This window comes from Humulus lupulus, chromosome X (genome assembly GCF_963169125.1).
Source record: "Humulus lupulus chromosome X, drHumLupu1.1, whole genome shotgun sequence".
Taxonomy (NCBI): Eukaryota; Viridiplantae; Streptophyta; class Magnoliopsida; order Rosales; family Cannabaceae; genus Humulus; species Humulus lupulus.
The window spans coordinates 107,981,976-108,005,417 of NC_084802.1; the positions used below are offsets into that span (position 1 = coordinate 107,981,976).

Sequence of the window (23,442 nt, forward strand, 5' to 3'; positions counted from 1 at the left end):
AATAACCATCAAATTCGGGCCGAACCACTATAAATTGTGTGTGTCGTTTGCTTTCCATTTGATTTTTCTTCTTGTTTTCATCTCGTTTTTTATCGTTTATTTGACTCCGTGTCGTTGACCAAATTGAGGGTCAACATTTTGGTGCTTTCATTGAGAGTTGAACTAAAGACTTCAAGAAGGTAAAATGGCTAAGACATCCAAGAAGACGGGGCAGACTGCGAGTGCCGCATCCACCCAGCCTCCTCCACCAAATGTGGCTGAAGATGAGCCACAATTGGACTTTGAAGAGGAAGAAAGGGATTCTGAAACCCTGAGGACAACACTGAGTGTGTTGCATGAGGAGTTGCCCAATCTAAGGGCCAATCAAGGGAATGCAGCTGAGACGTTGGCATTACAACAGAGGGAAATCGAACGCCAACGCCAAGAACTGAATGAGCGGTAGGCAGATATGGACCGTCGGCAGAGAGATGCCACTGCCGCCCTAGAAGCAGCCATTCAGTGGCCTGGGGGCAAGCTGCACCAGCTTCTCAACCAGATTAGCCACTAAGCGCACCACCACAACGGGCCCCAAACCCGAGTCCTCCACTTCAGCCGGCGAGCCCTCAAAGGCCAGAGCAACCACCTGTTGCTCAACAGGATATCCCAATTCAGGATCCTGAGCAGCAACGACCTTCTCCCGCTGGTCGGGATAATCGCTAGCATCAAAGGAAGAATAGGGCTGAGCAACCTCCCCGAAGCTCTAGACACCCTATGGTTGATGAGAAAAATCCACCGAGCAGGGGGCAACATCCTTCTGCTAATAGTAGGTACCCCGAGTCAATCTCTGCGGTCAGGGGACCCCCATGACATGATAATGCCCGGGGACCTACCGACTAATGCAAGCCTCCCCCTAACGCTCAGGAGGTGCCAGCTAGAGGGGGAACAGCGCGACCAGCCGGTCGTGCCATAGTCGGTCGCAGTTTAGGGACGGCCATGACTATAATGAAGCTGACTCTAGCAGAAGGAATGCTGGTCAAGCGCAAGAAGAAAAAGGTGGAGAAAGGAACCCACCACCAAGAGAAAATAGGCCTGCGAGCCAGAACGCTGGGGGGCAGCCTAGGAAGCCTAACGTCTTTGATTGGTTGGGCGCTAGCGAGCAAAGACGCAGAGATGATGACCTAAGGGATGTGCTCAACGACAGGCGTGAAAGACATGATGAGTACGCTCCTCCGGCACCAGCTGCCCCAGCGATCCCACACGCCGTACAGGACCAGATCGATGCATTAAACCAGGCTGTCCAGTAGCTGGTAGGGAGCCGGACACCCCACATCGAGTATGATTGGAGAAGAGGCACTCCGTTCATACAAAGAATAGCTATGGCGGAAACCCCTAGCAAATTCAAGATGCTGGTATTGCCAAACCTTGATGGGTAGGGGGACCCAGTATCTCACGTGAATAAGTTTGAAATACAAATGGACATCCAGAAGGTGTCAGATGACACTCGTTGTAGAATATTTCCGGCCACCCTATCTGATATTGCTAAGGAGTGGTTTTTTAAATTCCCTCCTGCTAGCATAGTATCATGGGAAATGTTTGTGAGGGAAATTCTACGGGCAATTCTACGCTACTCGTGTGCACCCAACTGAAGCCAACCAGCTGGTCAAGATACGTCCGAAGGAGGGAGAATCCTTAAAGGAATATGTCCAGCATTTCATGTGAGCAGCTGCTGGGGCTAAAACGGTTGGCGATGAAGGGAAAATGATGGCCCTTACTGCTGGAGTAAGATGCCATTCTCCCCTCTGAAACAACTTAAGAAAGAATGGGGTGAAGAGTACCCAGGAGTTTCTTGATTGAGCAGATCGATACATTAAGCTCAAAGATGTGATTGCGAATGAGGGGAAATCGCCTGCGAAAGATAAGAGACCAAAAGAAGATCTCGTCAAAGCGGCCAATGGGTCAGATAAACCCAATGGCAACGGCAAAGGCAACGGGAACGGTAAAAATGGTTGAAAAAGGACAAACACTAAACCATTGACATCCAAATATAAGCGCCCTAAGGGCAATAGGTACGAGCCAAGGTTCACCAACTACACGACCCTTGTCGAGAGCAGAGCAGAGGTGTACCAGGCGACCAGCTTCAATGTCCCTTACAAGCGACCAGCGCCAATAAGGAAGGATATCTCCAAGAGAGATACAACAATTTTTTTTCGTTTCCGCAACGACTACGGTCATGACACTAATGAGTGTAACCAACTGAAAGACGAGATTGAGTTCCCTATCAGACAGGGACACCTGAGGAGATACGTACGAGCCACTGGAGGTTCTCAGCGAGAGGCTCAAGGAGGCAACGAGCAAGCGCCTGTACGCCAACAATCGCCACCTTTACAGCCAGCTCCTGTGGCAGGTACGTTGCTAACCATCTGTGGCGGCCCACACCTTGTAGGAGATAATGGGAAGGTGAGAGAGCGATACGCTTGGACCATACGCAGTTGTTTCCCTCACATCCTGGTGAGGAGCACTCCCCATAGCACTCTATCGGGAACTTCTCCACCGATAGCACTCCCCCGTAGTTGTTTCCCTCACATCCTAGTGAGGAGCCAAAAGGCCAACCAGCCTTAGATTATTCTCCGTGACCAGCTCTTTGATGCTTTTTTCTATATTAGTCATGCTGGCTAGGGATGCTGCTTGTATCTCCATCTCTAGAGTGGGAGCTGGTCGGTGCCATGGACCTGAAGAATACTAAAATTCTAAGGAATCTGCGGAAAAGCTAAAGGAAATTAAATGACCAATAAATGAAGAATTTACCTCCTTTAGTGAAGGCCAGATTGTTAGCGACCAAATCTGGAGTTAAAAAGTACTCCTAAAAGTACTTTCCCATGTTGGACTTGTGGGTGATCTCACTCAGGAAGGTGCGAGCAGACTTCTGGTGGTAAAAATGGAAGAACCCTGTGTTGTTGTGATTGGGGTTGGACTTGAGATCGAACAGATAGTTGATCTTGTGTGGAGTCGGAATGGGCCACTTCTTATGACTGTACAGGATATAGAGAGCAGAAAGCACTCTATACCCATTTGGTGTTATTTGAATGGGAGCGACCTCAAAGTAGTTGGCCACCCCCTGGAAAAACGGATGAAGAGGCAAGGTTGCCCCTGCCTCGATATGATATCTCGACCAGGCGCTATAAGCGCCCTCAGGAAAGTTTGCCCGCTGGTCGATGGTGGGCTTGAATAGGTTTATCCTAGGAAGTCCGTACTTCTTGAGATAATTCCCTACCATCTTATCTGTGATATTGCTAGGAGGTACCACGTACCATTCGACTTCTGGTCGAAGGACATCCCTAGGTTGGGCCTTTGTTTGGATTTCTAGCTGGGAAATGTTTTCAGACTGGGGTCTGGGCGATGGATTTTTAGCCTGAGGAGCAGGCTGTTTGGCAAGAGGAGAGGTTGCTTTCCTTTTCTTTTGGGCGGTAGATTTTACTCGACCCATGTTCGATAGACTGGTTGAAGGTCTATTAGAAGGGGTATGAGAAAAAGGAATCTCCGGGATAAGTGACTAAGGCTGTTCCTGATCTTCGAGAAACTGGGCGAGCAAGTCATCGTCGATCGGCCTCTCACCTCCCCACGGATCTTGCATGAAAATCTGCGAACAGAGAAGGGAAGATGAGAATCTGCGGCCAAAAGACCAAGAAAGCATAAAAGTTGGAATAACGTTGCTCGTGTATAAAAGTTAAGCTTCTAAACGACCAGCAGCATTCTAACAAAAACACTAAATTTTATGCGAACAGTTTGGAAAATGAATTAAAAAGAAAAAGTGAAAAGTTTTTCAAGAAAAACTTTTCGACTTTGAAAGGGCGGGAAAACCCCAGTTTTTCTACATGCTTAAAAATCGAATTTTTACTTCAATTTTACGCCCTAAATTAATAGTCCTAACTCCCGAACCAATTCCTAAGCCTCTTGAAGTGTTATTGCTTTATCCTATTATGCTCAGACTTATGTACCCATTTACCCCAAAACACTTTCTTTCAAGAAAATTCAAGAAATCAAGGACTGAAACAGATATAGAATAGATATTGCATGGCATCTCGATGACTGAGAAATTTGAGAAACTTACTTGGATAAAGATTGGAGGAAATCTCTGAGACGCTAAGTCAAGTGGCTGGGCAGAAGCTTCATGGATCGTCAAGATCGCCTGAGTTTATGGGTTTTCTACGCCTTGTTCTTCGGTGTTCTTAAGGAGAAAGCGAAATGTAAAAAGTAAAAAGTGATTTTGAAGGGTTATTTATATTGGTCGAGGTGCAGTTACCTAGGTAATCGTAAGGGGTAACTTTCCAAGGCATGGGTAAGTATAATAGCCGTCAAACCATTTTTGGTTGCTTTTTTCAAGAAGGCATGGACAACTCTGACAGATTTGACAAGGCATACGAAAGGTCGGTTGTCTAAGTTTACTTTTTGCTGGTCGCAGTAAAATAAACTTGGGGGACAAATGTTTACCCAAAAAACGGCTCCTAATGACGTGGCAGGATCGACCTACACGTGGCAGGCACGTGGCAACTTTAAGAGAAAGAATCCTATTCGACCATCGACTAGAGAGTTATTGATTTATCAAGCCTTACGCTTAGGTGCGACCAGTCTGGTCCCATACTTTCATTTACTTCCTTTTGGATATGCAATCTTGTAATATTTGCATTAATTATATTTTCTTTTATTACCATGATATGCAAGTTTTAATTGTAATTAAGGCCCATTGGCCCATGTAACCTTCTTGAGCCTATAAATAAGACTCAAAGGGCTCAAGGGAGGGGGCTTTTGGAACCTTTGATCTTGGTATCCTGAGAGAACAATATAGTGTGATTTTCACCGAAGTTGTAATCTTCCCAAGGCTTGTGAAACTCGTGAAATCTAGTTCATTGATCACAATGTTGGGATCCAATATCAATCAGAATACTAAGTGGACGTAGGTCATTACCATCCATTCGGGGTCGAACCACTATAAATCGTTTGTGTCGTTTGCTTTCCATTTAATTTTTCTTGTTTTCATCTCGTTTTTTATCGTTTATTTGACTATGTGTCGTTGACCAATTTGAGGGTCAACAGAACCTACTCCAGAAATGGAGATAGGAGATACAGCCCTGGCCAGCATGACAAATATAGAAGAAAGCGTCAAGGAGCTGGTCACGAAAAGCAATTTGAGGCTGGTCGGCCTTTTAGAACCTCACCAAGAAGTGAGGGAATCAACTGCGGGGAGTGCCACTGGAGATGGCACTGAAGCACAAGAAAACCCTGAGCAGCAACATGATGTGTCACAACCCCAAAGGCGATGACCAATGGGAGTCACCATTCGAGAACACAACCCCCACATTCATCCAGCCAATATACCCCCCCCCCCCCCCCCAACATGGGAGGGGAAAAATTACTTGAATATGCTGGTCATATACTCGATTCCTTTGACGAGAACAATATAGATTTTTTACTCTTAGATAAACTGCCAAGATGACAACTTTAATTTTACGACCAGTAGTTTTAGCTTGTACTTCTTCAAGGCATATAATGAATGTAGTAGTAGTTCCTTAGATAATGTAGTGACCAATAATTGTAGTTCAGGTATACTACTTAGAATTTATTTTTAGTTTTTTTCCTTATCATGCAAAACTATTTCTTGATATATCTGTTTGTTTTTTTTCTTGTAGTTATGCGAAAATAATTCAAAAACCCTAAAAACAGTTCGACATCTATACCTCTGGAAGCAAATTGGCTAGCTTGAAGAAATCGAGCAAAAAAATTTATGGAGATGCTAGCGGTGAACCTTCGAGGGAAAAAAGGCTCGACCTGAAGACCCTCTAGCACCTACTCCTTCCATAACAACTACACATCCTCCTCCTCCTCGTACCAAGCCCTCAACCGACCAGACGGCTTTGGCAATAGAGTTGTTTAACAATGCCTATTGCTCAATAAATTATAAACTTCAGAAGATAGTCAAACATCATCATAACCAAGAGGCTTTTGCTTCTCTCCTTTCGCTGAGACCCTGCCAGGTCTTTGCTCGTGGGTTCAACGAAGTCCTCAGCGTAAGTTTCTAGTATTTTATTGTAGTCGAACACCATCTCTTTTTATTTTTTTTGACGACTTTATCTTTCTACTATTCGCGGGGACTTCTTACCGTAAACAACAGTTGGCTCCAAGTCGAGGAGGTTGATGCAAAACATGCTGAGGAGATAAAAATGTGGGAGGTAAAGGTTAAGACAACTAAGGCCAATCATGCTGAGGAGGTCAAGGCATGGGAGGCCAAGATCAAGGCAGTTGATGACAAAGGTATCGTTTTGAATAAGGAGCTGAAGAAGAGCCAAGAAGATCTGGCTAAGGATGTTGCTATGAAGGAGAAATTCAAAGAAGCCTTCGAAACCAACTACAAGGAAGCAACCAAGCTGGAAGAAGCTTTGGAGGCAAGCATGAAGGAGGCGAACAATGTAGAAGATCGAGTGAAGCTGCTCGAGGCACAAAATGCCCAAAACTTGGAGATGTTTCGAGGAGCCACATTTACATGTTCTGGAATCTCCAAGTGCGCTGCTCGCCTGGAGGAGGAGAAAGATGTCCCAGAATCTCGTGAATTTTCCTTGGTGATGAGCATCAATGGTGCCGAGGAGGAAGCCAGACCCTATGTTGATCCACGACCCCTCTGCAGCCGCACAATAATTATAATTTTTTTTTATGTAACTAGAATACCTGAACAGATTGTTCACCATGTTAAGACAATTTGCTGCCTAAGGCAGTTTTATTTACTTTTAATATTTTTAATTACATCCGAGCAGTATGCTTTTCCTTAATTACATATGTTTATAATATTCCTGGCTCGCTAAGTATCTTATATGCCCCCTAAGTGATCAGAGAGTTTAAGGTTCTCGGGCACTTTCCATTAACCAATACCTGTTTGAACATTACTACTTGAGTACTTATAAACAATAAATGATAATATAGCGAAACAACACACGTAATGAGAAAATTCTTATAATACAATAATTGGCAAGAGTAACTGGCTACGCACAGTTCCTTTTGTTGCTTGTAAAAAAATGGAAAAAAATTCGTGTCTGTACAAGTCAGAAAATATTGATCTTACACTTGTAAGCGACCAGCCATCTAACTGGCTAGCCCTTGTTTAAAAACTTGTAAAAGTAAAATTAATACAAGAAAAATATTTAAAAAGAAATGTTCATTGATAATACTTGCACAGGTGTTCTCCATTCCAATAGCGAGGAACTAGATCTCCGTTTAAGCGAGCAAGTTTGTATGTGCCTAGTTGAAGAATTTCTTCAATTTGATACGGACCCTCCCAGTTTGACCCATGTACTCCAGCAGCCTGATCATGAGTGTTGAGAAGAACTCTTCTCAGTACCAAGTCTCCTACATCAAACATTCTTTCACGTACCTTAGAATTAAAATATAGAGCGGCCTTTTGCTGGTAAGCTGCAACTCGTAATTGAGTCTGCTCGCACCTTTCATTAACCAAGTACAAAGAATTCATTAATAATTGGTTATTCATATTTTGGTCGTATGTTATCCTTTTATGTGAGGGTGGATCTAACTCAACTGGTAACATATCCATAGACTAGGGAAAATGGCGTATGGCATATTGCTATTCGATGTGACGTTCTATATGACCAAAGTACTTCTAGCAATTGTTCTAGCCATGCTCCCTTTGCTTCTTCAAGCCTTTTCTTCAATGTGTCCTTCAGAATTTTGTTTACAACTTCTACCTGTCTGTTGGCTTGTGGATGGGCAACTGATGAAAAGCTCACTTCCTTCCTTCTCCTTATCAACCACTTTTGGCTCTTTTAACTCCTTACCACTCCTCAAGGATATTGCATTGCACTACTCTTTTGGGTTTACCTCACTAGTGATTGGTTAGTTCCCTTGAGCATGGTTTGTCATCAAACTAGCCAACTTCACTAATTGAGTTTCCAAACTTCTGATAGATGCCCTAGTTTCTGTCATTAACTGGTTCAGTACATTGGGCTTCAGGTTGTTTCCTATGTGTTGGCTGATGTGGTTGTGGCTATGCAGGTGGGTATTGTTACTGAATTTGAGGGAAAGGCTGTTGTGCAGCTTGATTATTTTTCCATGAGAAGTTAGGATGATTCCTCAACCCTTGATTATATGACATCGAAAAAGGGTTGTTGGTTGGTATTTGAAAATTTCCTATAGCTTGGACTTGTTCCATAGGTATATTATTCATATCCATTGCAGGACACTGATTTAATGGATGAACACTCCTACATGCCCCACATAAATTCTGAACTTGCATGGTTTGGGCTGACAAGTTGCTTTGTTGTAACTGATTCGTTAAAGCCCCCACTTGCATTGTAAGCATGGAAATAGCATCCAATTCAATCATACCAGGCACCTTCTTGGTTTGTCCCCTTTCAGTTGGCCACTGGTAGTTATTCATTGCCATCTCCTCTAGTAATTCATACGCCTCATTAGCACTATTTCTTATGAACGAACCTCCAGCTGCAACATCTATTATGGTACGAGTAGTAAAATTCAACCCCTTATAAAAATTAGGGACTAGCATCCACTTCTCTATACCATGATGTGGGCACTTCCTTAATAACTCTTTAAATCTTTTCCATGCATCATACAACGATTCCCCTTCTGTCTGGTAGAAATTATTGATTTCCCCTCTCAACTTGGCAACTTTTGCTAGAGGGAAAAACTTTGCTAAGAACTTTTGGGCTAATTCCTCCCATGTTGTTATAGAATTTGCTTGCAGTGAAATTAGCCAACTCTTCGTCTGCTCTCGTAGAGAGAATGAGAATAATCTAAGTCTAATCGCATCGTCACTCTCCCCATTCATCTTAAATGTTGCACATAGCTCCAGGAAATTGGCTATGTGGAAATTTGGATCTTTTGTGGGCAACCCCCCAAACTGAACAGTAGACTTTACCATTTGTAATATTGTTGGCTTAATCTCAAAATTATTTGCAGCAATAGTGGGGTGTCTATTGCATGAATGAACTCCTGTGATAGTAGGAAGTACCTAGTCTCTAAGCATCCTTGGTCCTTGTTTCACTGGGACCTCTGCAATATTTGGGATATTATTAGCATTACCAGCATTGTTTGCTGCATTTCCTTGATTCTCAGCCATGGAAAAATCCATCCTTTTCTTTATCTTTCGGTTTTGTCTACACATTTTTCAATTTCAAGATCTACTGGTATGAGCTCCTTTTGTCTACTTCATCGCATATACCAACAATTCCTGAAACACAATACAACCTCGATCCAAATGAGTACTAAAAGAAGAAAAAAAAACCAAAGTAGAACAAAAAACAATTAATTTTGCTATTGGATATTAGTCCCCGGCAACGGCGCCAAAAACTTGTTGTGAGATATTATGTACTATGCTAGTGCACGTAATCGTAAACAAGTAATAAAGTTATAAATAGAGTATCGTTCCCACGAGGATTGTATATTAATTACAAATGAATTAATTTCTTAGTTCTATTTAGTTACTAAAAAATGGATTTCAAGAATCAAAAGAAAAATAACAAAATCACTAAATTAACAATTGAAAATTAAAAGAAACAAATAACAAATAATTCAACGGATGAAAAATCTAGGTATTTAATTTCATCATTTTTCCACTCTATTATCATCAATACAATTTTTATTATTCCTCCTCTCCTTGTGATAGCAGATTTACTAAAGCAATCTATATTCTTATTAGGATATATAAATATCGACCTATATGCAAACTTTCTACATCTCTGTGATAAGTTTCAACATACAACAGACATTAAACATAGAAACTTAAGAACTACACAAACCATACAGGTACTCTCGTCCAATATCGAAATTTGTGTCTAAACAACTATAGCATATTTAACTCTCACTTTCAAATTTTGAATTAAAATCATATAAATCGTGCAAATGGTGATCAAGAATTCACAGGCATTAAACACAAATTGAATAGATCACAAGTATGAAGAAGAAATCATAAAACTTGCATTGAATAATAATAGAGTATCAAAAGACTATATTAAAACCCTAGAAAAGAAAATTAGTTCAAGGAAAATAATAGAAAAAGAAGAGAAGAAAGAGAGGAAATAGAGAGACGTCAAGAAGAAAGCAAGAGAGGTCTCTAAAATAATATAAAGCATTCTTTTTATAGTGACAAGGTTGTGAAAAAAAATTATAGATGTTCCACTTGTTACTTCATAATGCTCCAAAATATCTTCATTTGAATTTCAAATCCTGTAACTGTAGCCTCCGTAATCTTGTAGGTCGAATATGACCAAGTAAACGTCCGAATTTGATTTTTCTTGGAAAAAAACATTTCGTAGGACTTTGAATAAGCTTTCCAACGCCACAAAAACACGTAAATTGGATAAGTGAGTCGAGAGATATGGTCAAAATATCGAAACTGCCTCAGATTTTTCAAACAATTTAAGTTCGAATTCTCCTTTATCTTCTCTAATCAATTCAAATAAATATCTTCTATTATTTTTCTCTTGATTGAAGATAATATTTCAAATAAATTTTGGAATATTTCTCAAATATCAATTTAACAAATGACAACCTGAAAAATACAACAACCACACATAAAAAGAATTAAAAATATGAAATAATAATGATAAAACTAAAAAAAATAAGACTAATCATAATTAAAAATATATCCTATCAGTACCTCCTCAAAAACTCCACCAGCTCTTTTTTGATTGTTGTTTCTAAGTTTTTACTGACTTTCACAACTCTGGTTGGAAATTTTTCATCTAGTTGGATCTCCTCGATGTCTTCCATGGGTCCAGTGTTTTCTTCAAAATCCCCATAGCGAGGATCTATGTCTCTATCCTCACTTTGGGCAATGCCCTATTTGGTGACTTGTTCACCTGATTGGGCTTGTGATTCGTTTACCACTAGCAATTTTTTTTTTCTGTTGCGCTTCCCAGTCCATCTCTTCTTGCCTTCGTGATCGAGGAGTTGTAACATTCTCTGGCTTCTCACTAATTTTCCAATACGCATCCAACTCCTACATCGGTTGGAAACTTCATGGCCAGATGCCAAATCAAAGTTACTGCTCCCAGATCGACGAGAATGGGTCTTTCAATCACAACGTTGTACACAGACAGACAATAAACTACTATAAAAGTAGCAAGCAATGTCCTGTTCACGGGTGCCATTCCTGCCATGACCAGGAGTCTGATTGACCCTATTGGTGCTAGCCCCTCGCTAGAAAAACTGTAGATGGTCTGGTTGCATGGTTCCAGATCTTGCACTGATAGTTTCATTCTTTATAGTGAAGAGTTGTATAGAATATTTACCGAGCTTCCAGTATCCACCAACACTCATTTCACCATCATGTTGGCGATTCGTACATCTACGACCAAAGGATCTGAGTGGGGGAATTGGACATGCTATGCGTCCAGCTCAGAGAAAGTTATTAACTCTTCCTCTATTCGAGATTTTTTGGGAGTTCACTCCTCGCCGTTTAACATTTCTATGTCCTGATCGTGACGTAGGTTTCTGGCATATCACTCTCATGCCTTACCACTGTCACCAGATGCATGTGGTCCCCAACAAATGGTTAGCAAAGTACCAGCAACCGAAGCTGCCTGCAAAGGAGGTGAGCATTGGTGTACTGGTGTCTGCTCGTTGCCTCCGTTGACCTCTTCCTGGGAATTTCCCCCTGGTCGCACATATCTTCTCAGATGTCCTTGTTAGATAAGGAACTCGATCTCATCCCTAAGTTGGTTACACTCGTTGGTATCATGGCCATAGTCATTGTGGAAACGACAAAACTTCGTTGTGTCCCTCTTCGATATGTCTTTCTTGATCGGGGCAGGTCACCTAAAGGGGACTGTGGTATGACTGGCCTGATACACTTTAGCTCGGCTATCGACCAGGGTCGCATAGTTGGTGAACCTCGACTCGTATCTCTTTTGTTTAGGGCACTTGTTATCAGACGTCGCCTGCTCAGTTTTTGCCCTCTTTCCACCATCGTTATTGCTGTTTGATTTTCCAGACCCGCTGGCAGCTTTGGTCGACTATTCCTTCTTGCCTTGGTCAGCCTTTGGGGACTTTCATTCATTGTCGATAGCCTCCTCCAGCTTGATGTATTTATCTGCTCGATCTAGAAATTCTTGAGTGATCTTGACTCCATTTTTCCATAAGCTGCTCCAGATGGGAGATTAGCGTTGCACTCCAGCTGTGATGGCCATCATCTTTCCCTCATCTTCAACAGTCTTGGCCCGAGCAGCTGCTCGCATAAACTGTTGTATATACTCTTTACAAGATTCTCCTTCCTTCTACTGGATATCGACCAGCTGATTGGTCTCTATCAGATGTATCCGACCAGCATAAAATTGTCTGTAAAATTCTTTCATGAACATTTCCCGTGAAACTATGCTGGCTGGTGGAAACTTGAAGTACCACTCTTGGGCAGAATCAGACAAAGTTGCAGAAGATCCTGCATCTAGCATCTTCGAACACCTTCCAGATGTCCATTTGTATCTCAAACTTATTCACGTGAGACACCGGGTCTTCTCTTCCATTGAAGTTGGGCAGTAATGGCATTTTGAACTTGCTTGGGATTTCTGCCATAACAATTCTATGGATGAATGGGGTGCCCTTTCTCCAGTCATATTCTATATGGGACATTTTATTCTCGACCAGCTGTTGCACAGCTTGATTCAAGGCATCTATCTGAGCCTGAATAACGTCTGTTATGGTAGGAGTGGCAGAAGCTCGGGGAAGTACTCATCGTGTCTTTCCCTTTAGTCAATAAGTACGTCCCTTAAATCCTCATCCCTACGTCTATGCTCGCTAGCACCTAGTTAGTCAAAGAAGTTAGGTTGTTTGAGTTATCCCCCAACATTCTGGCTCGTTGATCGGTTGTCCATCGGAGGAGGATTTTTCTGCCCGTTCCTTTCATCCTGTTGCTGACCAATGTTCTTCCTATCATAACCAGAGTCCGCTTCATTGTAATCATGGCCGTCTCTGAATTGTGACCTATGAGTGCATGACCTGATGTACGAACTGTTCCCCTCTCTTCTCCCTGGTCCGTCCTGATAAACAGGTGGTGGCCTGCGCTGGTCCTTGGGTCCCCTGACATTGCTTTATCGTGGGGGGTTCCAAACCACATAGCCTGAGTCCATTTGCCTCTTGCTTCCTGAGTGACGTTGTCCCCTGTCAGGAGGGTTCTGTTCTTCGGGTGTTTAACATCTAGGGCTTTTAGGACACTGCTTGTCCCTATTCTCTCTGTGTTGATGAGTATTATCTCGACTAGCATGAGAGGGTGGTTACTGCTCATTATTTCTGTTAGGATTCTGAGTCTGCCTTTCCTGTTGAGCAGCTGGTTGTTTTGGTCGCTGTGGACTCCTTGAGTGTGGTGTATTTTGAGGACACTGAGGGTGTTCTAATTGTGGATTTTGAGGAGGGTGAGAGTTTGGTGGCAGATCTGGCTGAGAGGTTGGTGCAGGTGGAACAAGCTATCCTCAAGCCAACTGAATGGCTGCCTTTAAAGTCGTTGTAGCATCTCTCTGCTGACAATCCATGTCGGCCTGTCGCTCGTTCAGCTCTCGGCGTTGCCGGTTGATCTCGATTTGCTGCATCACCATAGTTTTAGCCACATTCCCTTGGTTAGACTTTAGAGTGGCTAACTCGTCTTGCTGCACTCCTAAAGCTGTTTGCAAGGTTTCAGCATCCATCTCCTCCTCTTCCAATTCCACCCGTGGCTCATCCTCCGCCACACTTGGTGGTCGAGGTGGATTTGGCATATTTTAAGATGTCTGTCCAGCTTGACCTGCTCTCTTGATGTTCCTTCCCATTGCTGTGTAATGACCCAACTATTTCTAAGACCTTGGACCATTAAAAGCTACTAGTCATAGCTACTACTTTTGGAGAAAGATACATACGAAATAATATAACTTTATTGAAAACTCAAAATATTGTATCAAATACACGATAATATAAAATTTGGCATGGGTAACCATTGTTTAAAAGAAAAACATAAACTTTAATTCAATTGTTTAAAAACTAAATGCGGAAAAACATGATTTAAAAGACTAAAAATAAATAACTTCATCCTCGATCGACATGCAGTCCATTCATTCCATTCATCCTCAACACATAAGCCAAGCTACCAAGAATCCTTTCGCCTTCCATATCATTTTCCTGCGTCACACTAAAAATAAAGGAGTGAGCCTAATGCCCAGCAAGGAAAATCTACTAAAAACATACATCATAAATCATAAGACTAAAATATGAACATACACTATAAAACATCTGACTATAAAAACATATATCATATAGAACTACAATGGCCATCATTCTTCTTGGGGGCTTGCTAGCTAGGCAAATCATATGCCCATAAATTTACGGGGCTTGTTATCTAAAAAAATCATAGAAATTTATGGGGCTTGTTATCTGAACAAATCATATGCCCAAGGAATATATTCTTGGGACTTCTTATCTAAACAAGTTATATGCTTGTTATCTAAGCAAATCATATACCCAAGAACTAAAACATATCATACATATACATATCATAGCATAACATATCATAACATAAACATATTATAACATAAACATAACATATAAGCACATAAAATCTATCCTATTTTCCTTACCAAAAGCCGGGATATTTGAGAATAAGAACGAGATTAGCAAACTCCTATAAACCAACAGTAGAAAAATATGAGAATCTCTAAGAATAGAGATGGATATGAAAAATAAACCAACAAGAAGAAACTTACCAAGAAGGACCTTAAGTTTCAAGAACTTAAATACCTAATCAAGAATCATAAACAAGAGTTAGGATTTGAATAAAAGAAACTAAAGAAAACTAAAGGATTATAAAGAACTGAACTTAAGGAATAGGAATACCTTGGTTGATCTTATAGATTGATCTAAACCTCAACACCAAAATCACACTATATCTCACTTCCCAAGTGTTTAGAAAGCTTAGAATGATAAAGCTTTTATCCCAAACCCAAGTGTATCCTTCTATACTAACACTAGCACCTTGGAGGCTCTGATCAAGTACTTGAAGAATGAAGAAAATGATTGAGCACTAGGTCCTATTTATAGAGTTTGAGGAGTGAAACTATCCTATTAAAAAAAAAAACTTAAATCCTTAAATAAACATGATTATGACAAGTGTCATGCTCGTAATGGTTTTGGAAGGTTCTAGAATTTCTAGATCTTTCTTTTATTTAAAAATACTTAATTTCATTCTAACTATAATCCAAATTTAAATTAAAATAAAATAGAATCCTAACTTCTATAGAAAATATCTCTAAATTATTTTATTAAATAATTGAGGAATAATCTAACATAAAAAAATATCCCAACCTCAAACTTCCTAAATCTCATAACTCTAAACTCACTTGTAGTAAAATCAACATAACTAGAGCTGTAAGATTCTGATTTAGACCATATTTATACCGTTAGAAAGCTAATTCAATTATCTACAACTTTCTAGAATACTATTTTTCGAAATTCATAATATAACTTGGTCAAAAATAGGTCAGAAGTTACAGTACCCTAAAATTACGAAAAATCTATTTAATTATCTAAATAACAACCTAATCCACAAATATCTTAACTAACCATAAAATAACAAACTCTAATTTCCTAGGCTGATTTCGAATTTACTAAGCCCAAAATCTTATTGGGCTTTATGTAGGCTCGATCCATAACACTTTTTAATAATATCATAATTAATTTATTCTTATGCAATCACCCCCTTTTCCACAAACAAGGCTACTAATATCATAAACCTATACTATACTATAATAATCACAACTACTAAAAAATTAAACCTTATGTTATAATTAATATTTTTAAACTATAGGTTAAACTTATAAAATTCATAACTGTTGTTACGAGTTTCCAACTAAGTCCCGACTTGAACCAAAATCCACGGAAGCTAACATACTACAAACTAATACTAACTACTACTACTACTACTATCTAGCTAGTTAAGTATATATTGTAGGACTCTACATGTTGTTTTGAAGTTCATGAGTTCAACTCTCAATAAAAGCACCAAAATATTGACCATTGATTTTGTCAACAACACGGAGTCACTAAAGACGATAAGAATTATAAAACTAAATACAAGAACTAAAACGACACAATGATTTTATAGTGATTCGTCCTCAGAGTAGGGTAATAACCTACTGTTGGAAAAACATTAAGAGAACGCAGTGAAACGAGCGTGGTGGGCCCATTGTGTACAACAATAAAAAAATTCATTAATCATATAAACAATTTATATGACCAAGAAAACATCCATCCAGAAATATTAATATACAATATATTTATATATAACATATAAACACATACACATAAAAATATTCAAGAGCATGAACTTTTTACCTCTTGAAGCCTATCAAGTGTCCTTAAGTGTTTTCGTATATTTATCGATCTTCCTTTCCAAAGCTTTAAACACTCTAACCACGATCTTCCAGAATGTTCTCTATACCTCAAGTTGTGTGTGGGCACATAGAGAACATGAGTTCGCAATTTTAGGAATCACAAGTATTTCTCAACACATGAGAACTTGGATTATGGTCTGAGAATGGCTAGAAGAAGAAGAAGAAGAAGAAAGAGTTTTTGTCTATCAAAAATTCTGAGAACTATTATGAAATTGTATCTATATTATCTTTTGTTGTATTTCTTCTCTTTATTCTATATCATATATATAGAGATAATTATATTACTTTATTATTCCTAATAATAATAGTAATATAATTATAATATCATAATGATGATAGGATTTGATTTTGGTAAATATCTAACTCATCAAATTTGAAAAAATTATTTTTAAATTATTAATCAATTAAATAAATAAAATAAAAACAACATTGACACAATATCAGTGCAGTTGGTACATGCATGGCGTAGTCCTTGGGCTGTTTCATGCGTGTACTGCTATATCTCTTTTCAGGGATATTGCATTTTTACTTTTTTTATTTATTTATTTAACTAAAATCAATCTCCCACAAAATAAGGTATTTATCTTTTTAAGGAAAAGAAGACAACCATATTTCAAAATTTAAATTTTAAATTCAAAATTCAAAATTCAAAATTCAAATTGATGATCATCATCTTTTAAAATTGAATACATCAAAAAATATTTTTGACTTACCAATTTTATTTTCTCCCACTCAAATAAAATAATTAATTTCAAAAATTTATTTATTTATATATATGAATTTCAAAAATTATATATTCAAATTAATAAATATATTTTTGAAAATTAATAATTAATTTCAAATTAATTATTCAACCTCAATTATCATATAATTGTATACTTGACCCGAAAAATAAATTTTTATTCAAATTCCTAAATTACAATTTTACCCTTGTATCATTACATTCAATGTTAATCCTCTATTAATGGTTCATAATTAAAAGGGAATAAATTATCGTTTTACCCTTTTAGTTATATCTTGTTCCTAGAGTACCATTGACTTTACAAGTGAAGGTTGTGTCACAAAAAGTTTGCGACGTGAGCGCTCATAACCTTTCCAGTTCCAAAAGTCAATGGTACTCTAGGAAGTTACAAAATCAAAAGGGGAAGAGTTTGAGGTTTTTGTGGAAAAGTGCAAAAATTGGGAGGTTACAAGCTCTAGGCATTGGCCTAGAGTATCCCAGGCTGCGGCCTGGGAGTCAGAGACTCACCGCTGTGGCCTAGAAAGGCTTAGGTCGCGGCCTAGGGCGCTGATAGCGAAATTCCATTTTTGTATTTTCCTCAATTTGAACATTTGAATCACTTTAAGTAACTCCCAAATATTCCATTTAATTACATAAACAATCCATTTAACATTGATAACAGCCAAGGGGTTGGTGAAATTTGAAATTCAAAGGGTGTCTCAAAACTCTATAAATATAGACTATTTGGTCACTCGTGAATATGAGTTTTTCATCCATTTTAGCACTTGGATGAAAAACAAAAGGCTTGATAATTCCATAGAGCTATTTCTAAACTTGAGAGTCCCTTAGTGCTAAGAGAATAGGAAGAAATAAGCTTTTGGACAAAGGTCTTGAACCTTGTTCAAGTCTAGTGATCCCCACTACTCTTCAATTTGGTAGTGTGAGTGAGAGTTTGTTTTCTTTCTTCAACTTTATCTCTATTGTGCTTATTTGTATAATATTGTCTTGTGTTGTATTTTTTTCTTTTTCTGTATATCTTGTCATCTATAATTATATTTATATGTATTGATTTTGCTTACAGTTATAATCTCCTCATTTTGTTCTCTATAAGTTACATTGTAAACTTTGTGCTTAGAGTTGTAATCTTGAGGTTTCCTCCATTCAAATATATATTATCTAACAATTAAAAGATTATCATTTACTTTCCAATGGAAGGAGAAAGCATAGAGATCTTGAGATGATCCAACTTTAAAGGTAAGGGCTTCAAGCCACTTATGATTAAGAATAATGTTTTATATAATAGCAGTGAGATGTTATAAGCATGTTTTTCATATGTTCATATATGAATAATTGAGTGTAGATTTTAAACATGTTAACGCAATATGAGATACATGCTATATGAGAGAAAGTAATACATATATTGAAATGAAAATTATGTTTTGAGAATTTATAAGTATGATAATTAGGTGGTTTTAAATTTTACATGCCTATATATAGATTTTGCGAATCAATAGAATATAGCATATGTGAATTATTGTATGAGAATGATATTAGTGATATATACTTACAATAAATTATGTGATTAAAAAGGTAAATATTTAAAAGTATATTAATATGTGAATATACATGTGAATTATCATGATTATTATGATGTGTCATATAATGTGATAATTAAGGTGAAAATAATAGAAAAAAGTTTTATCCTATATTATTGTTGGTATGTGAAGAATTACCATTTATTTTGTGAATTAAAAATTATTTGGGAATGTTAATTTTCTCATTTAAGAGATGAGCATCTCATTTTCTGAGATAAGAAAAGATGAACATAAGCATGTTACATCTTTTGCTGGAAGTATCTTGCTATTGCAAGAAAAATGGATCAAGGTGGATCCAAAATTATGGGGTGGCATATTGACCTATAAGGCTTGGTGTAATGCCCTACTACCTTAGAGTCATTACTATGTGATTTATAAATGTGTCATTAACTCGCAAATCGAGGTTTCAGGTAAAAAAGTGTGATTAAATAAAAATAAAGACTCATTTGGCGAACGTTAATTATAAAAGATTTGGACATTCATTAAAGTCATAAAAGTTATACATTGGGATCTATTGACTTGTGAAATTGGCCAACGGTCGTATGTACGGTATACGACACCTTTTGAACAAGATAAATATAAATACACAATAGAGTACAAATATCTAAACAAAATACACATAAATTTATAGTGGTTTAGCCCTATTCTGATAAACAGCAATAACCTAATCCACTTAGTCTTTAGTATTGAATCACTCGATTGACAATTACCAAGATGAACTGAAGAGTTCACTTGTCACAAATTTTCCTAGAGTTTCCTCCCAAAAAGTATCCTTCCCAGAATCGTCCCCTTTAAATGAAGCCCTGGGTCCTTTATTTATAGTACCCATGGTTGTTACATGATCAACAAGACTGGGGATCGTGCTTTGGTACACGATCATTCTGTAGTGGAGATACGTGTCCACCTCCCCATGATTATGAGATCATGGATCTTCTTGTCGTTTCTCTGGATATTGGTTGACGATGCAATATTGAAACCTTCGGGAAAACGCTAAGTCTTGGTTGGTCTATGAGACTTAGGTGCTAGGCCTGATGACCCTTTAGAGCTTAGGTGCTAGGCTTGATTATCTTCTGGGTGCTAGGCCTCACTACTAGAAATATAGGCTTTTACTTCGATTTTTATACTGAGCATACAAAAAAACTGAAGTAAAAACCTTTTCAAACTCTTTTACTTCACTTTTTGAATTTGGCGCTTTCAAAAAAATTACATACTACTTCGCTATGAATAATTCAAGAGGAATTTTATGAGATTAAAATTATGATTTTATGTTGAAAGGACTCACATAAAATCATAGACATAAGTTTATACCAAAGTTGCATTATTTAGTGCTTAGACCATAGTTATGATTTTAATTATTTTAAGCTATGGTTTAATGGATTATTTTGGATAAATATATGTAACTTTCAGCACATATGCATTGTGCTTCTTCATTAAGTCTCAGCCAAGCACTCAAAATGGGAGGGAAATTTTTTAATATCTAAGGGTGGTTATTAGAGGTTGAGAGGAAGTTAGAGACATTATCGCTCATTTGCATCAGCCATTGGCGATATTGGAAAGGACCGAGAGAGAGGAAGAAGAAGAAGTGCACAGTGCTTGTGGTGTTGTACGTTCGGGTCCAAGGGGATAACAACAAGGTGAGTTATTTTCTTTGGGTTTTTCATTGAAGTTACAGACCCTCAACACGTTCATAGAACCTCTTAATCCATTATAGAAGAAAGCAAAGGAAAGGAGAGTATTCTTGAAGGTTTCAGTACAAGAACAGTTCGAAGAAAAACGTAAGTACGAACCTACTTTGTGTTGATTTTTGGTTGCACAAAGCCAAGAGGGCCATGTTTGGTTGCACAAACTCGTGACTTCTATTTAGAGAGAATAAAGATTTGAAAAAAGGGCCAAGCGAAATGTGTCCCTTGTGCACCTTTCACTTTAGTTTTTAGGTAAAAACCGAAGTAGAAAGTGCACTTTCCACTTCGGTTTTTACCTAAAAACCAAAGTAAAAGGTGCACAACCCAGCCACCCTTCTACTTTGGTTTTTACCTAAAAACCAAAGTAGAAGGGTTATATAACCCTCTTCTCCCACCCGAACGGTCATATCTTTCTCTCTCTCCTCTGTAGAAAAAAACCCCAAAACCTCCATTAACAACTGTTATCCCCGTTTCTTCCCAGGTGTCTGGGCCCACCCTCTAAGCCCGTGGGCCGCCCGATTTGGAGTTAAGGCCAAGATCAGGCCCATTTGGTGAGAGGAAAACAGATCTTGGCACCCCAAGTCTGGGCAAGGCCCAAAGAGCATCCGGAAGTTCGGGTCGGGACCTCGCCAAGGGCAGGAGGTATGGTCCCGGGACCGCTCCCCCCAACGCCCCGAGGCGCGGTAGAGAAGAACGCAGCTCGGGAAACCAAGATATGAGTCGGGATCGCTGTGGATAGTCCTGGAGCCTGGTAAATGGTCCAGGATCGTGGTAGATGGTCCGGGACCTTGGTGAACGGAGGGGGATGTGGGTAAACGAACCAGGGTTGGTTGTCCGAGGTTGGCAAGGTAAAGTGCCCAAGATACTGACATCGTCCCATGAAGCTTGGGGGTTGTCCCCACGCTTAAACCTGCAGAAGAGGCTACCTCGGGATTGCACGCCGTTGGTTCAGAACTACGCTGCCACATCTCTGACCAATCTTGTCCCCCAAATCTTCCTCTTAGCCCTGAGAACCCAGACTGAAACTTCAGTTTGTCTCATGCCTTAGAATAAGATATTGTTTAGTTCGGCCCAATGGGCTTAGCTTATTGTATGCTTCTTATTTTAAGCCTTTGTATTGGGCTCCCATCTGAGAAGCCAATGATATTTATGCCCTTATTGGGCCTGGGTCAACCCAGCCCAAGCCCAGTGCACTATTGTGCCTATCAATACGGATAGCGGTGCACTGGGGAGGGGATCGAGATTTTGATTATAAGCAGATACTCTGTAAAAACTTGTAGAAAAACTCCATTGTCATACGTTCTCTAAGCTCTAATACAACTGCCTCATGGACTAAGGCTTATTAACGCCCCAACCACATAAAAACCTTGTCTTTACTCCTTAAATCCTTTCTTCTAAGCTCTCTAATCTTCTATTATTAAGGTTTCCGAAAAACTCAGTAAACATTTTGGTGCTTTCATTGAGAGCCTGAGAAAGCTAGAGTTGATCTTGAAGGTTGGCAACAATGGTGAACACAAGACACACCACTTTCGACCCTACTAATCAAGAACAAGGCAATGGAGAGCCACTGCTCAGCCAGCCTCTTCCTAAAGGTAAGTCTGAAGACGCACCTCATTAGATATCCCAGTCTGACGAGTCGCAGAACTACGAAGGCGGGGCAGAATATGAGGAAGATTACTACGAAGAAGAGGAGGGAAATGAGGGGGAATACCACGATCTCGAAGCTGAGGATCCCGCGATCCCTGAAGAAGTAGAACCCAACCAGGAGGACCTGGAGGTGACTAAACTGAGACAGCAGGTCCTGGACCAAGAGGCTAGGATTGCCGAGCAAAAGGAAGCCACTCAATGGATGCAAGAGTCCCTCCAAGCCCTGCAAGCTTTCATAGCTGCCCAAGGCTTAGCGGCTAGCCCTCCAGTCGTTCCACCTCCAGAAACACAGCCGCCTACTCCGCAGGCTAGGAACGGTGCGCCCGGAGAGGCGAGGCTGATTCTCGTTCCGGGACAAGATCCCGGACAGGTTTCGGTTAACCCGGCCCAAGAGAAAGGGAAGGCCAAAGCAAACCCCCAAAGGGAAGTCCCTTCGGTCCAGAAGAATGGGACCCGTCCCCGGCCGCTCCCTAGGAAAGAGAAGGTGCGCCCTGTCCCAGGACAGGGCCACCCAATCAATCCTTGAGGGACGCGCCTGCAGGGTACCAGGCCCCGGCCCGTCCCAGGGCAGACCGGATGGGAACAGTCTTTCCACCCAAGCACTTCAGTGAACCAGCACAACCGGGAGCACCAGCAGAACGATGAGCTAAACACCCCTAGTTCTGGGGACGATACATCTTGGGAAGACCTACGCGATGGGATGAATGCTCGAAAGGAGAAGGCCCGCAAAGAAAAGATTCGCCCCTGAGATGGCGATTTGAGAAACAATCTTAACGACAGAAGGAACGAGAGAGTTCCCCTGGAGGATGGTACGACCAAGCAGTTCATGGAATAGCTGGCCGCCTTAAAGAAAGTCACAGATCGCCTGGTCCGCAAGCAGGAGGGAGCCAACACTGATTCCGACGAGGAAGACAAGGAGCCCTACGCCAGGCACATCCTGGATGTGGTGCTCCCCAAAGGATTCAAAATGCCAAGCCTGCCCACCTATACTGGGAACACCGACCCCCGAGACCATCTGTCGCGCTATAATCATTTGATGACCGTAGCCCATGTCTGCGACAATGGAAAATGCCTCTGTTTCTCGATTACTCTAGGCGGACCTGCTGAAGAATGGTGGAAGAGGCTTAAGCCGGGATCCATCCAATCCTGGTCTAGACTGCAGTCAGCTTCCCGCAAATAGTTCGTGGCCACCATGAGGATGGACATGCATATCAGTGCCCTCGCCAACATCAAGTAGCTCCCCACAGAGACGTTAGAGACCTAAATCCAGTGCTTCACTAAGGAAGCCTCCAAGACCAAGGTGGATGATGGGCAGCACCTGGTGGCCCTGCAATCTAGGATTCGGGCCGGATCTCCCCTCTGGGATGACATGCAGCGCAGCAAGGAGGCTA

General features: G+C 40.1%; 1 protein-coding gene and 1 non-coding gene across 2 annotated transcripts; one reads left to right on the plus strand and one right to left on the minus strand.

Moving 5' to 3' along the window:
* Positions 1–8,041: 8,041 nt before the first annotated feature.
* LOC133806142 (uncharacterized) lies at positions 8,042–8,917 on the minus strand. Its single transcript, XM_062244267.1, has one exon. The coding sequence runs from the start codon at positions 8,915–8,917 to the stop codon at positions 8,042–8,044; it is 876 nt and encodes a 291-aa protein (XP_062100251.1).
* LOC133807866 (small nucleolar RNA R71) lies at positions 8,553–8,659 on the plus strand. Its single transcript, XR_009879753.1, has one exon. It is a non-coding gene; the product is annotated as a small nucleolar RNA R71 (small nucleolar RNA).
* Positions 8,918–23,442: the final 14,525 nt, after the last annotated feature.

Bases quoted from the DNA above. Each gene is read 5' to 3' on its own strand.
- LOC133806142 (XM_062244267.1), bottom strand. From the start codon at position 8,917: ATGGTAAAGTCTACTGTTCAGTTTGGGGGGTTGCCCACAAAAGATCCA.